The 16,208-nt window shown below is 47.4% G+C and overlaps 1 protein-coding gene across 5 annotated transcripts in view; it reads right to left on the bottom strand.

The window, feature by feature from the left end:
• The window catches only part of RALGAPB (Ral GTPase activating protein non-catalytic beta subunit), a 64,156-nt gene extending 49,784 nt beyond the window's left edge, over positions 1–14,372 (bottom strand). For 4 of the 5 annotated variants that reach the window (XM_029965294.1, XM_029965295.1, XM_029965296.1 and 1 more), the window contains exons 1-5: positions 14,285–14,372; positions 7,498–7,710; positions 6,885–7,087; positions 2,682–2,845; positions 1,876–2,062 (exon numbers count right to left, since the gene is read on the bottom strand). In XM_029965294.1, coding sequence (XP_029821154.1) covers positions 1,876–2,062; positions 2,682–2,845; positions 6,885–7,087; positions 7,498–7,680 — 737 coding nt within the window. In that variant the 5' untranslated portion in view covers positions 7,681–7,710; positions 14,285–14,372. Of the gene's footprint in view, positions 1–1,875; positions 2,063–2,681; positions 2,846–6,884; positions 7,088–7,497; positions 7,711–14,284 lie in introns of those variants that run through there. The other variant, XM_029965298.1, reaches the window with a different exon arrangement.
• Positions 14,373–16,208: the final 1,836 nt, after the last annotated feature.

Raw genomic sequence — 16,208 nt, 5'->3', positions numbered from 1 at the left:
AAAGTATTTTCCATTATGCAACGCTCCATCTAATGAGCTAAAAATAGCTAAAGAAATAGCGTGGGAAATATGCCGAACTCGTATTGCAGCTTTATTTCCCACAGGTTTAACAAGTAGCTGCATAACCTAGAAAAATCTATCCACACTTCAAATTTTGACAGGCAATTCAAAGCAAAGTTTTCAGAGTTAAAATAAACCCTTGTAGAAAAATATACTACTGAATATTTCACAGTGCAGCCATTTTAATGCATCTTTGAACTTTCACAGAAATAAGTTACTGACATTTCAGGAGAGCTGGGAGCTCTCCTCTTATCAGCAATTAATTCAGTTCTTTCCTCCAAGAGGCTGAGATCTGTCCCACAAAGACATCATATCACAAAGACCTCAGTATTAAGGACACTGAAACTCTCCTCACTGTTCAGAGCCTTCTACTAGAGCCCAAACTCTCCTGCAGCCCACAGATCTGAGTATTCCCTCAGTCAGTTTGCAAGTGACACTCAGGTGACCTGCTGGAGGGCAGGGAGGATCTCTAGAGGGATTTGGACAGGTTGGATCAAGGGGTCAAGGCCATGGTATGAGGTTAAACAAGGTGAAGTGCCACGTCCTGCCCTTCAGTCACAGCAACCCCACACAGAACTACAGGTTTGGGGCAGAGCAGCTGGAAAGTAGCCCAGCAGGAAAGGACCTGGGGATGCTGATCAACAGCAGCTGAACATGAGCCAGGTGTGCCCAGGTGGGCAAGTACCCCAAGGGTACCTGGCTTATACCAGCAACAGTGTGGTCAGCAGGATCAGGGCAGTGATTGTCCCCTGTGCTGGCACTGCTGAGGTACCTCAAATCCTGAGGTCAGTTCTGGGCTGGAGCGTGTCCAGGGAAGGGAACAGAGCTGGGAAGGGGCTGGAGCACCAGGAGCAGCTGAGGGAGCTGGGGGGGCTCAGCCTGGAGAAAAGGAGGCTCAGGGGGGACCTTCTGGCTCTGCAACTCCCTGACAGGAGGGGAAAGCCGGGGGGGCGGGGGAGTCAGGCTCTGCTCACAGGGAACAGGGGACAGGACAAGGGGAAATGGCCTCAAGTTGTGGCAGGGGACATTTAGATTGTGCATTAGGGAAAGTTTCTCCATGGAAAAGGCTGTCAGGCACTGGCACAGGCTACCCAGGGCAGTGGTGGAGTCACCAAAAGGTATTTAAAAGGTGTGTGGATGTAGCGCTTGGGGATATGGTTTAGTGGTGGGCTTGGCAGCACTGAGGGAATGATCTGAGAGGTCTTTTCCAACCTAAACAATTCTATGTTTTCATGATCCTCATTGTTCCCATATTCAGCAAGGCTCTCCTCCCATACTCTCTAGAGCAGAGGAGAGCCTGTGGCCTGCCTCTGGCCCATTATATCCCACCTGCTGGGGCACAAGCACCAGGTAGCTGTAACATGGCTTCAGCTCCACAGGGCAGGAGAAGCAGAGTCCCAGAGTCACCTCAAACCCAGCAGCATGCAGCAGTAACAAGCACCTAACAATTTTGATGGTGATTGCCATTAAACACACACACCATAATGCTCCACTAATATTCATGAGTCATTCTTCAGGGCACATGATGCAGAGTCACAGTGATGGAGACTAATACACACACACTGCAAAGTGCTAAATATCAGAGAGGTGCTGAGCTTACACAACAGCAGAGACAACCCAACTCAGATCTTCCCTTGCAGAACAAAGGCATACACACAGAGTCCCAGGAGACCAGCAAGATGTCACTTTGTATTGCTCATCGTATTGCTCCACACTTTTGGATTGCTGCGCATTCCACAAATAAGCAACAACAAAGAAAATGTCCAACTGCGATCATCCCCACACCCGTGTTTACTTCCACAGGATTGCTCCTACCTGGACGTAAGGGCACAGATGACCTTGCTCCACTGCTCAACTACTGCAGGGTGATGTCGCCAGTTGGCCACCATCTCTTTGGCAGTTTTCCAGTACGGGGGTGTTGGAAAGCACCGCGTACAGGCGAGTAACCACACCTCAAACAGCACGCCAATTAACTTCTCAGCCAGGTTCTCAGCAATGCCACCTTGTAACAGAAACAAAGCACACCTTCAGCTAGTATTCCATCTAAACATCAAGTATCTCCCCAAAGAGGTTTCACTTTAAGTGCATAAAGATCAAGCTCATTTCTTCCTAATTTTTAAGAGTGATTCTTGATTGCTTCCTACAGCCAATTAGCCTTTTTGAAAGACTAAATGCGACAGATAAAACCCAGCCACTTGTGTGTCAGTAAGGGACACTGGGAATTCACCAATCTCAGGCAGTCTTCTATTGCACTTTATCTAGTGAAGTGTTTTTTCGAAATAGGTAAAACTGACACTATTATTTTTCAGTAGGCAGGCCAAACAGTAAGACACAGGGGGTTTCAGTGAAACAAAAAAGGAACATCATCTGAAACGGTTCACCATGAACTGCTTCCGTACAGAGTCACTGTCCTGCAAAACTACTCTTAGGAAAATTCAGCTCCAAATCATTCTCTGGCAATGTTTTATTTTGGAGCAATGTAGCAAAATTAGGAGTGAGCTATTATACTTTGCTGGCTACTAAGAGATTTTAACAGGTTCCGCCATCCCGCTGGCAGCCCAACATCAAGCAGAGCCAAAAGATTTTCCAGTAATTGAACCAAATGGAAGATGAACATGAACCTTGCACAGTTGGAGCTGCTAGAAGAGTGTCATTGATCTGAAGAAGAAATAACAACAAAACCTCCCAGGTTTCTCTTGCCATAATTGTCGATTCATGAGCCAGTTTCTGGACAGCTTTCAAAACCTGCAAGCACAGTCTGATCTGACTGGATCCTGGGTCTGGCCTGCAAGAGAAAAAAAACAATGCTTGAGGAACAAAACTTCAATTGACAAGTGTTGTCAATTTTCAGGAGTTACAAGAGGAAACATAACTGAAGGAGAGCCAGGAACATGCTTCTGTGCACCCTAACTCTGTCTCTAGGCATTCCGACCCTGCCTCAGTGAGCACAAGATGTACCGTCAGACAGAGACTCACTGCCATAGAGTGAACACTCACTGGAGCAAGCACAACCCATCATCTCAAAGGAATTTAGCCTGGGCCAAATAATGAGAATGTAGTTGAGACATCATGAATTGTTACATACATAATCCAGAAGTGGTAAAACTAGGAGAAATATTGTTAGCAAACTAATTTAAATTCTTCCTAGTTCTCCTCTTCCTTCCAAGTCAACTCTTATCCCTTCTTCCTTGAGTCTGATTTTCCTTTTAATGACCACTTTCTACATCTTTTTCTGTAAATCCAAGCAACTGGGAGCAAGTAAGGAAGAAAGGAAATTATTTCATATTATCAAAGTTTTCTCTGTAATAATGATCAGATCCACAGTGGCACTGCTGAGTCACTCAACATGAAGTGTTGCAGAAGCAGCACAAAGCAGCATCACCTCTTTCCACCTGTTAGTCTGGACAAGGCAGAACATGTACAAAACAGTAACATGACACGTTCTGGACAGTATCTGAGGACACTGGTAAACAGAGCTGAGGAAGCCTAAAAGTTTAAAGGGTGAAAGAGCCTACAAATTAGAGTGTGCAATATATGTAAGGCATATTTCAACCTGTGCACCATTTCCTCATCCCTCCTACCACTTACTGAAGGGATGACAAAAAAAATCGTAGAAGTATTACCTTCCACTGGACCACTAAGGAGTATTATGGGATTCCTACCAAACACTTTCAGTGTGATATAACCCACAAGTCATGTTGCATGGCAAGAACCCCAAGAACATGCTGATCCACTAAATACTATCAGCTCTTATCTTTATAGCATAAATGCTGTGTTACAGTACTGGAAACAAGATTACAAAGAGACAAGACAATGTCTAATGCAAAATTGCAGACCACCAGCCACAGTTCAGGACCTCAGTGCTGGACGGCAGTGCTAGATGGTAACACAGAATTTCTGTAGAATAACAAACCTGGGGACAAGCCCTGCCTTGCTTATAGCGCTATTTTTTGTCTGAGCAACAACAGAGCAGATACTTCAAACCAAAAGATATCCTTAATCTACATAGGCTTAAAGCTTCCAAGCCTGTTTCGAAACTTCTTTCCCTAATAATTTCGAGAATCTGTAAAAAATATATAGGAGCTCCACATGCTTCTGAGGATACTTCTGAGTTAATCTCATAAAGGCAACTCAAAGGTCCCTGTCCATCTATAAGCTCCTCTTGTTCACAAAGTCAACCCAACGGTAAGTTTTGGTTGCACCATTTCTAGATATCTGGATTTCTATAGAACTTTGCTTTTGGCCACACTCCCTTGCAACGAGCACTGTTCTCATGAGATCCTGTGAGAAGCATATGAAGTTATTACAAAAAAGCACTTGGACAGTCACCTTTTCCATGGTCTCAAGCAATTCCAGACATTTTTGTTGCACAGAGGACCCTGGTAACTGCACCCCAATCTCCTGGGGAGGCAAGACACGGGAGAGAGTTCTCATATTTCCTTTCTGCGCTTCCAACAGTGTTTGTGGCACTGAAACTTTACCTGACAGCAGCAACAAGCACTATTGCTTAAGTAATCTTCAAGACTTCCTGAATACTCTAGGGTTTCCAGAGATGAAAAGCTTGGGGGTCACCTGGGGACTGCTCAAATATGTCAACAGTGTGTTTCTTCGGGGTGGACCAAGGGTCAGTGCTGGAAGGAAGGACAGAAGCACACTCCCTCCAGTCACTCCAGCAGAGAGAGGAAAGGCAACTTGATTCACCCAGCTTTCAGAGTTTCATTTTTCAGCACCACACTGTTTCAAGGACCATGCATGTAAACATTTGGTTCAGCTGAGCACTCAGACTAGAATGGTCTATGCACACCTACTCTGTACCAGTGTACACAAGCTCCTGAGATACCATTTACATTGAAGTGCCCACTTCAGGTTGCTGCATTTCACACCTCAGCTATGCATCCTCCTCAGGGTCTGAAACCTCCCCACAACTCTGGGCCACCACTTTTAAGGCAGCCAAGCCAACAGCTACATCATTTCCAGGGAACTAGGATGAGGAAGGAAGCTATTTTAATCACAACCCTCCATAAGACAGAGGCTTATAATAAAGGCTTAGTATTTTCAACAGAAGAACAGGAGATTTTTCCAGGAGATAGTTCAACACAGGTTGCTAGTAGAGCTCCAGGGTAAGTATTCTACAGGAGCCCATCAGCACCAGCAACCTGCATCAGTAAGGTAAGCCCAGAAATTACTCTCCTCTGCCCCACCACAGGCATGTTAGACTGAGCCTTTGCTTTTACTCAAGCCAGGTGTACACAACTCAGTTCTGCATTTCATTTCCAGAATAGAAATTCCTCCTGTTGCTGGAGTGAATTCTGAACACAGTTCCCTGGAGGGCAAAACTTGGAGTTCTTTTTTCTGAAAACAGAGCAGGGACTTGAACACCAAGCGTTGACAGAAGCAGCCATGAAAAAAATCAGTGTTTCAGATAAATCTCAGAGACTCTTGAAAGAAAAACCATAGACTAGTTATACTGGAGGGGTGGGCAGTGCTTAAAATAATGATTTTTCAGTCCCCCCTGTCTCTAAATGTTACTGCATTCCACAGTCATCACGTGTAGTCTACTACCCTGCATCAAGCTCCAACCATGAATTTGGGAGAGAAGGGTGAAATGGCAGCTTGTAGCAAGAGCATGCAAGAAGCTGGACTATTGAGCTGCCTGCTACCAGGGCCCCTGGTATGAGAGCAGGCAAGGGATGACACAAACAACTATTTAATGGACTAGCGAAGAACTTCTCTACTGTGCCAAGGGAATAAAGGATCCCAGACAGCAGACTGTATTCTGCAAGTATTAAAGCTGAGACAACCTCCTGCAGCAGTCTAACCCACAAGCTTGCTTTCTGCAGACTTGAGCCATTGCCCTGACCATCCTTTAATGGGAATTAAAATGCATTTTCACTACAAGTTAAAAGCAACAACCACTAAGGGTAGGTGGCAGATTTTTGAAGCAATCAGTAAATAGCAATGAACTCCTTGTCTGAATTTGCATAAGTTATTATTCAAAGTCCTTTATTAACAAAGCCTGCAGGTAAAGTGGAGTGACCCAAGTGCAGCAGAGCACTTTGAAGTCCACTTGCAGTGATATATTATTAATACTGATAAAAGCAGATGATCTGATACTTATGGACATATACTAAACATCGATCTGAAGTCAAGTGAATCTCCTCTTACATATCTGATACACATGTTCAACAGTAGCAGGTAAACTTGCCATAAATTATAAACAAGGTATGATGTTTGAGCACTGGGATCCAAGATGTAGAAACATGTCTATTTAACATCAACATCCAAGGATGTCAGGCAGCAAGCACACTTCCATGGGATTCTTTCAAAACTACCAGTGAAGCACAGTCAGCATAACCATGCCCATTTAAGAGGCAGCAAGATGCAGTCACAAAGCAGTCACTGCAAGATCCTCCAGCACATCAGAAAGGGGGTCAAATCTTGCATCACCAAAGGCTGGGACTGCCATGAGGTGCTCTTGGTTATCTCAGTTTTACACAATAAAAAGCACATGGTTGCACAGTGATGCTCTTCAGCCTTTCCCCCACCCTCCAGTCATCCAACAGAGACAGATCTTCTTAGGACAGTAAACATTAAAGTCTATGAATGATCTGTGATTCTGACCACCTAAACCTAGCAGCAACAATTCAATTTGCTACTGAAAATTACAGAACAGGTGTGGAGAAACATGTTCCTCCTAATCTTGCAGCAAAACCAGTCTTATTTTAGTCATGAACCTCTGTGCCTCACGAGGTCTCTGACAGGTTATCTCCTGACTACAGCTTGGACTCTCTCAGCCTCCTGAGCACCCCAGCCCTAACACTCACCTCGGTACAAAGAGATTTTGGAGATGTTTGAGAATGCTTTGAACATAAAGGTTTGGTTCCTTAATAACAGGTAAAGGAATGGAGTCCTTAGGTAACACAAGAGCCATAATCCAATCTGTATATACATCCACACAGTATTTCACAGTATCGCCGTCCAGAGGGAGAGTCAGTCCATAACAAACCACCTCCATAGTCCATTTTACCTACCAAACACAAAGTAAAAGTTATTAAAAAGAAATATTAGCAAGTAAATAATGGTCAGAGCACATTGGTTCTAACTCAACAAAAATAGTTATGTGGTATGGGCAATTCTGTTTAACATATCCTGCAAGAAAACGCTAAACCACTAACTTGTATATCATGATATTATGAAGAATATGAATAAACTACAAATCACTCTGAAATCCTGAATCTCTTAAGTCTAACCTGTAGAGAGAGTTCTTCAGAACTGATGATGAACTAGCTGTTAATAGAAGCCTTATGTAGATTAGTAACCTAAAAATGTAACACATTTCATAAAACTTGGACTATTAAAAAGAGAAAAATAAAAGAGGCTATAGAAAACCATTAAGTTGCCACTCTGAAAGCTATGATCTCCAAGAAATGCACTTACTTCTTTGTCTGTTTTTAGTAAACTCTCACTTCCAACAGATGATGTAATTAAAGCTTGTCCAAGCGGACGCACCACTGCATTTGCCACTTCTCTCCCCACGTTCTCAGGATAGCTGTGAAGTACACTGGTATTCCCCTGATCATTTTGAATGACAAGATGCAAGGATCTCCACTCTGAGTACATAGTGCCTCTATGCTACAATCCAAACAACACCTGGGGGGGCAAGGAAGGAAAAAAGACGATTAGTAGAAGTGTCTGTGACATGAGTTACCAAACTGAGGCTGTGTGTCACAATCCAGACCCTTGTAAATTCAAGATGCACATGTCCACGTCATACATTTGAAGACCAGGAAGAGATTCCAACAGCTGTTCTTCAACCTTAATATGTTTTAATATAGCCAAGAGCTTTATTAGAGATTACAGAAAGTTTCAGCTTGGGACTATCAGCCCATTTGAGACACTTAAACTTGAGAAGCGACTTCACCTCACACTTCTGCTTGCCTCATCTTTGTAGGAAAGATGCTCTCACTTACATGGCATCTTCAGCTAAGTAGAAAATAGTTCTACAAGTATATTGCTCATAGAAGCAATGGCTGCAATTCATCCCTTTTTCCCTTTTTTACCTCAATAGTAGTTAAAAATAGATACCAGGGAACTTTTAGGAAAACCTGAGTCATCTCAGAAGACAAAAATTCAGCCTCTTTTACATTCATAAGGTATTTCTCCTACAACATGCACTACTCAAAACTGGTAGTTGAAAAATGTGATTGAGTGACAGTGAAGAGTGCCCTTTATCTGCAGTGAGTTCAGGACTGACTGAGTCCTAGTGCATCACTAACTTAAACCCAGCATCACTTTACAGTTTCATCATATACATGTTCCAAACCTAAGGCATTGGGGTATGCTCTAATGCATTTCAAATCCTTGTAAAGTCAACACACACAGTCACTCTCTAAAAATCTACATATGTCCCACAGAGTCCAGACAGAAAAGCCACTAGGAAATTTCTCAGGAAGCACTCTCAGAACTAGAGAGGAGACACAGCTCTCCAATCAGCAACAATCCCAGCACAACTGCAGTTGTGCTTTTCCCCTCACTGCAGTCTGAGATCAGGAAGCCAAGTGACCGTGAACTAACCAGGTTTTTGCAGTGGTGGAGGTTTAGGGTGGGTTTTTTGGCATTGCTGTGAAACCACAACCAAGAGAGGCGATTAGAAGCAGCAAAAGTTAAGCTGTGCTTCCACAGTCCCTCTCAGGGAGCAGCACCCTTGTGTCCCCAGCAGCACCCACAGCACCCACTGCTGTGCAGGGACAGGGCTGGAGCCCGGGCAGAGCCCCCCGGGGCAGGGCAGCAGCCAGGCACGGGAATGCCCTCCAGCCTCAGCTCAGGGAGATCTGCCACATGCAGCCAGTTTGATCCACACATCAAAACATCCAGAGAGCTAAGCCAGCACCCAGTTTTGTCTGCTGAGACAGCTTTTAGGTGAATCAAGATCTGATCTAACTCAGATGAGACAAACATCTGTGCCAACACAATGGAGCAGTGAGGACCCAGGGCCAGAGGGGTGGCAGGAGCACCCTCTGACAGCAGCAGGCTTTGTACCTGCTCACAACCTGCTGCTCGAGCAGGTGGCACCGCGGCAGCCCGAGCCACCACAACTGCAACTGCATCATCTCCTTTCCTCCTCTCCCACCAGCACCAGCAGTCTTTTATCCCTTATCTGAGCCAGCTGACCACAGGGTTGGCACAGGAGAAAAGCTAGGAGTGTCCAACAGTCACAACTTAGATCAGCTCAAGCTGTCACGAATGGCACTCCAAGGTCTGTTTGCCAACTACACTTGCCTGGCACAATTTGGAAGCCAGTTAGTTATACAGGGAATGTTTTGAACAACACTTAGGCATTCCTTGGCCCAAAACCAAACAAGAAGCCAGGCCTAGAAATACACCTTCCTAGGGACAAGCCTCCATTTAAACAGGTCTGCATATTTAGCTGACTCCCCAAGTGTTTATTTACACTCAAAACCCATGTAAAAATCCTGACGATTCCCTTCAAGAGAGGAAGGAAAGTGAGGCAGCAAGATCTTGGTCTTCCAAACTACATCCTTTCTGGTTTGAGGTAGCAATCACATGTGCTCAACTGAAAGTGAATTAACCAGAGCAGCAGCAGCCTGCAGGAAGCACATCCCCTACATCCTTCACCCTTCCCTCCTCTGCGGGTTGGGGCAGGGGGAATGCTCCTGTCACTGCAGGCAAACTCTTAGGCTTAGAGAAAAACAACAATTCCATGACAGAGAAGTCACACACAAAAAAACCCAAAACCAAACCAAACCATCACACACACAGAAAAAAAAAACCCAAACAACAAAAGAAAACCAACCAAAAAACAGGATAAAAACCCCAAATATCCACTACAAAAAAACCCTCCGAAACAAACAAAAGCCCCGAAATCCTACAATCATCAGTGATGGCTTCAGTCTCTGCTTAGCTTCATTATCTAAGTTTCCATACTTCTCCTTTCATATCCTATGGCCACAGTCTCTTTACCTTACCCCTTCTGTCCCATCTGAACGCCATCTTAGTCTCCAGCTTGTCTGAAGTTGAAGCAGAAGGGACAGAAGTGAGATATCATCCACTTTCCAGGACCTCCCCTTCTCCTCTCAGTCCCACAGCCCTGTGCCTCTACCCCCAGAGCAGAGTGTCCCTTTCCCCATGCCCCCCAGCTTTGCTGCTCCCTACGAGGGAAGAGGGGAAGCACTCTCCATCCCTCTCCTGTGACACGAGTTCATTAGAAGCAGGTAACACCATTTGAGGAGGCTGATTTAAATAAACTGATTGGAACTGATAAAGCAGCATGTCCTTTCCATAGCCACCCTCTGGCTGCAGGGCTGAAGTGAATAAGCTCATGGTAGGAGCTTATCAGATGTGATAAGCACAGCACAGGCCTGTGGCTGCTCTCCCTCTGTGGCTGCTCTCCCTCGGCCCAGAGCAGGGTGCCCAGATGTGTGGAAACGCAGCACAGCCCAAGCAAACTGCACGCAATGCCTGTGTAGAAGCTTTCTCATCTAGAACACAAAACTCGGAAAGGACAAGGATTCCCAAATCCTACTGCATTTTGGAAAACTCATTGCACTAGGACACAACCACCCACCTTCATGCAGCTCCCTGCCATGATAAAGCAAAGATACAAAGCCTTTCTGGGTGACCCTTCCACACTTCCAAGGAGCAGCACTTGTAACAGATACAGGATATCTGTATAGAATATCTGTACAATATGTCGTGTTTAAGAGGTTTAGCAGCAGGACAGGGTAGCCAAAACCTCTGGTACCACCCAGGCACAGCCTGCTGCCTGACCATCATACACAAATTTAATGATTGAATCTGTATCGTATTAATATTTGAGGCTTCCTTTGGTCTTGCCATAAAAAAAAAAAAAATCTTCTGTTAGTCTTATCCATACACAAGGAATACTGAAACAAGTAATTGTTTCAGATACAAAATCCTTATGAGGGGGACTTCTCAGGATATCAATCTATTTGCCCCTTACGTTTAGCAGTTAGAAGTTTTTATTTGTGAGGATTAGAAGTTTCATTTAAGACTCCACTTCAACTGCCACTTGAACTGGAAATTGCTGCCATCTATTAGGATTGGTGTACAGCTAAACTCATCTAGTGTGCAGCTTCTTATAACCAGACATGAGTTAAAAAAGGCTGGAAAGTCTCCCCACACGATGGTATCCGAGCCAGTGCTCTGACAGATTCCACACACTGACAGCTCTGTAGTTTGCCTTAGACCAAAGGCACCTAATGCTGTGCAGCAGCAGGACCCTCTCCCTTCAGAGAGCCTGCATTTATCACTCATTACTGAAACAGCAACAGCAAATTGAAGACAAAAAAAGCAACTGTCATACCATATCAATAGCATACCCTGATTTTGACTCCTGTACTTCAGCTTCCATAAAGGACCCTCACTGGCCCAACTAATATCTCCCAAGTTTCATGCAGCTGAATAATCATACTTCACATACACGTCTTATTAGAGTTCAAATCATGAAGGATTCTCAGAAGGCTAATTAAGAGGAGGGTTGAAAGAAGAGTAAATAAACCCCTGAAGTTTACCAAGCAGTTTTACACACTCTTGTATACTATATGTTCACTGTATGTTCCTGAAGGCTGCACTAAATAAAACATCTCCAGATTCCCTGGAGACAGACCTGGAAAAAAATTGTCAGCACTAACACTGGCAAAACAAAGCAGACATGTGAAGTTAAAATATTTATCACCTACTAAGAAACGAAGCACAATTCCAATATTCCTTAATGTGGTAAATAATCTGTTTTCAATGTATTTCCTCCAGATCTGTTTCAGCTTAAGAGCTTCAGTAGCTATCACCATATAAACCACTGAAATTGGATGTTTCAGCATTTAAGACCAAAGATCCTTGGTTCTCAAGCTGGTGAGCATGAAAGAACTTATAGTAATGAGTCTATAAAAAAAAAAGTTCTATTTCCAGTTCCCAAAAACTTAATATGAACATCTGCAGCCAAAATATTTAAACTCCTGGATGACTGAAGTTAGACAGTGAGAATTACCTAAGTAAACACAGCCACATTCTGCAGTTACTTTGAAGGAAGGGGCAGTAGGTCAGAGCCTAAGTTCAGGTGGGGTGTTTGGAGTGTGTGCAGGGGAGAGGTCAGGGACTCAACCCCTGTGTATGGAGCAGCTCCTCAGAAATCGTGTGCTGAGGGAGGGCAGTGCTGGGGGCAAACGGGAACATTTAGTCCTTCACACTCAGCAGCTTCACATGTACAATGAAGTGCTTGCCCACAATGCAAAAGAATTTCAAGCACAAGGACGAGCTGTCCCAAAGGTGGATCCATACTGGGTTTTAGTAGAACCAAAAAATCAGAGCAGAGGCAGTGGTCAGTAGTACAGTAGATGCAAAGACCATCAGCAGAGATACTCAGGGAAGGTTGAAGGCCTAATTGAACCTAAACCAGAGAAGCATCCACATAAAGGGTCTACATCAAAGTTCTGCAATATTAGATACGCTCTGTAAGCATTTCCCAGAAAGCAAGAAATCCCTGCAATTAACACGACCTCTTCTATCCAACAGTACCAACATCTGCTCTCTAGAGTAAACAATTTTTGCCAAAAAGCCATCCTACCACAACCTGCCTTCCCCAAAGCACACAGTAGGGAGGTTTATGAGCAATTTTCCTCAGGCCTGTGACATCCTGAGAACAGACAGCTGCCATGTACCCACTTGTCTCAGCACTCTGCAAGTTCATGTTGGAGAAAAAGTGACCTCCATGTAGCTCAGCCTAACTCAGCACCTCTGGTATTAAGCCCACCAGGACAGACAAAGCACAGCTCTTTGTTAGAGCCATCCAACAGGTCAGCTCTCCTCAAGGCACACACTGTGTGTAAAGGATAACAGGTAGGGAGCAGGCAAAAAATAAAAATAGCAAGAGCCAAACAGAAGACCTATCTGAGAGAAAGACTAGCAGAAAGTTGGCATTTTAAGCGAGTATTTTGTTAAAAAATAAATGAATATGCATGTCAGGATTACTATTAAATGAAAAAAGGTCAGGAAGGAAGAGATCAGGCACAGAAAAAACAAGAACTCCTGTGATCCTTTCCCAGGCCATTCAGCCACAGAGCTACAGAGTGTAAGAGAAAAGAATCCCAACTACCCTTGCTCAGGGAAGATGAATTTGTCAGATTTTATTGCCTTACTGTAGCAGAAATTAATACATGACTGTGCCACAGGGAAGGTTGGGTCTCAAACGCAAGGTGCCATTTAAGGGCTGGGGTCTTGCTGTCCCCATCACCCCCTCCTGGTTCCCGGGAACACTGCTGGGCACCAGCCAAGGCAGGGAGCAGGGGGAGGCCACTGCCCAGAAGCTGCCCACTGTAGTAGCTGAAGATTAGCAGAATAGGAAAGCAAAAACATCAGTCAGTTTTGTATGTTTTGGCTGTTACTCTGTTTTCAAACTTCGTTACTCAGTCTACTACTTTGCTTGTCATCATCACTCGTTTTTAACAGTAGGGTCGAGAAAATTATCTTCCAGGCAGGTCATCTGAGAATTTAATAAGTTTTCACACCCCTCATTTCTGCCAAAAAACATGTAACAAACTCAACCACGAACAATGCATTTGCCTGACTCAGATTGAGAATAATTTTTACTCAACAGTTTATTTTACAGTTTCACTTCTTTCTCAGTCCAGTTTCTCATGGGACTCTACAAACTGCCCAAGAAGGACTCTCCCGCAGCCACAGCACCCTTGGCCTGGGGAGAAGCCTCGCTGCATCTACTGCTCGCCAAATAAATAGCAATAAATGCCCGCAGGCTCCGGAGACCGAGCGAGGCGGGGGGAGCAGAACCCCGGCAGAGCCCTGGAGGCCCGGCCCGGGCCGGGCACGCTCGGCACCCCCGGGCCGCGGTCGGAGTCTGCGGGGGAGCAGCGACACAAACTTTGCGCTGCCCCAGGCCAGGCCCCGCTCGCAGGGCCCGCACGGGAAGGCGCGGTGGACACCTCCGTCGCTCCCGGGGCGGGGCATGGCCGAGGGGGGCCCTGGGCCGCGGGAGTCCCCGGGGGTCGCTTCCGCCCGCCCCGCGGCCCCGGCTCGGCGCGGGGGGCGCCCCGGGGAAGGCGCGGCCCCGCCCCGGCCCGCGCGGGCCCCGCGGCGGCAGCGCAGAGGTCAGCGCAGCGGAGGCTCCGGGCGGCGCCCGCGCCACAGGCCCCGCGCTCGGCGGGCGCCGCGGCGAGAGGCCCGGCCGCCTTACCTGCGCCGAGGGCCCGGCAGGCATGTCGGGCCAGGCCGCTCCCTCAGGCGCGCGGGGCCGCGGCCGCTCGGCTCCGGCAGCGGGACCAGGAGCGCCGCTCGCTGCGCTCGGCCGCGCCCGCTTCCGGCAGCGCCACCAAAGCGCACGGCGGGGCCGCGCCCTGCGCATGCGCGGCCGTGCTGCAGCGCCACTCCCGCCCGGCGCGCGGGCCCCGCGCCGGCGGCACGAATAAGTCGCCGGGGTCAGGATGTGCGCAATGCGCCGAGCGGCCGCAGCCGCGCCTGCGCCGCCGCTCTGCGCTCCCTCTTAAAGGGGCCGCGCCGCCCCGCCTGCGGCTTCCCCCGACCCGGGCACGGCCGCCCCGGGAGCCTCGGGCCGAGGAGCCGCTGCTGCCCCAGAGGCAGAGCTGGGCCCGTCCAGCTCGAGGCACGCGGGCAGCGACCGAGGCAGGCGCTGACCCCAGGGGTGCAGGCCTTGCACCCTGATGGCATTAGGGCACACCCTGTATCTGTCCCCCTCCAGCCCCGTACTCCATGGGCCACACGCGCCAGGCCATTGAATCCACATAGCACAGTAAATCTGGCTGTCCCTTTCACCCTCCCAGCCAGGGTCAGGGACTCTCTGCTCCTGGTCACTGTTGGATTCCTGTGGTTTCAGACTAGAAGTCCCCTCACCAAAGTCTTGAGGAGAGGTGGTCTCAGCCCTTATTCTGCATCTGTAACCATGATGGCACCGATGTGCTGCAGACATTCAGGGCATCACCCTCTTCCAGTGCAGCCTTAGTCAGTCCATGGCAAATGGGAAGGTGGTGCTTTCCCCTCCGGGACAGTCGATTCCAGGTGTATTGGACACCCCTCCACATAACAGTGAACAGTGGCTTGCACACTGCTGCCACAGGGACTGAGAAAAACACATGGGCAATGTCAGTTGTGGCACCACTGGGCTGCTTGGACTCCAGTTTGTACTGGAGCTCCAGCACATCTGGTACAGTGACACTTGTTCAGATCGTGATGGCCCACTGTGAGCTCCCCCCTCTGTCAGACTTCATGGTGCCCATACGGGGCAGTTAAATTGTGAGCGGGTCCTGCTGATCACGGCCACGAATCAGCTCATGGATGGGAACTGGGAAGTGTCACTCAGTGGGATATTGCCCCCAGTGCACCGCTGGAGGAGCCATTGGCACCCGCTGTTCTTCAACTTTGCAGCAACCCCGCAAGAGAGGTGTCCTCCAAGAGGCCAGGCAAGTGAGACAGCTGCTTAATTTTCTCTGTGCCCACAACAGCTACAGCAAAGGCCCAGCAGTGCCCTTTTGGGTCCTTGAATTACCCTCCCCTGAAACAGTCTATGCCAAGGATACATGGGCCTCTGGGCTGGTCACCAAAGGCGGCTTTTGCCACTTGTCCCTTGTTAAGTTCACTTCAGCCCAACAACTGTTGGGCTTCACCAGCTCATTTCCTTCAGCTTTTCTTGCTGACCATGACAGCACATGGTCTGGAGTACCCCTTTGGTCAGCTGGGGTCAGCTGTCCTGGCTGTGTCCCCTCCCAGCTGCCTGCCCGCCTGCAGTCTTCTGGCTCTCAGTAGGGAAGATCCATCCCTGCAGAAATTGTGGCACATGGACAACAAATATCATCTTGGAAGGACAAGCAGACACCCCTTACCACGTCCCCCAGGATTTGTGGAGTATGAAATGATTTCTCTTTGCCTCATGCAGAACCTGTGGAGCCCCACCCAGGATTCACCAAAGCTTTCATTTGCTGGGTGTTGTGTATGAGCCCATGTGAAGTGCTGGATACTCCTGCCCTCTGGCCACTCCAAAGCTCCTCTGTGGCACAGAGGACTGCATGGTGGGGTTTGCACATCACTGAGTTGTGGGGCACGGAACTCGGAGTGGAGCCGATGGCTCATGGGGCCGTAACATCAGG

This window comes from Manacus vitellinus, unplaced genomic scaffold (genome assembly GCF_001715985.3).
Source record: "Manacus vitellinus isolate BGI_N305 unplaced genomic scaffold, ASM171598v3 scaffold_97_pilon, whole genome shotgun sequence".
NCBI classification, from domain to species: domain Eukaryota; kingdom Metazoa; phylum Chordata; class Aves; order Passeriformes; family Pipridae; genus Manacus; species Manacus vitellinus.
This window is presented reverse-complemented; position numbering and strand designations above follow the sequence as displayed.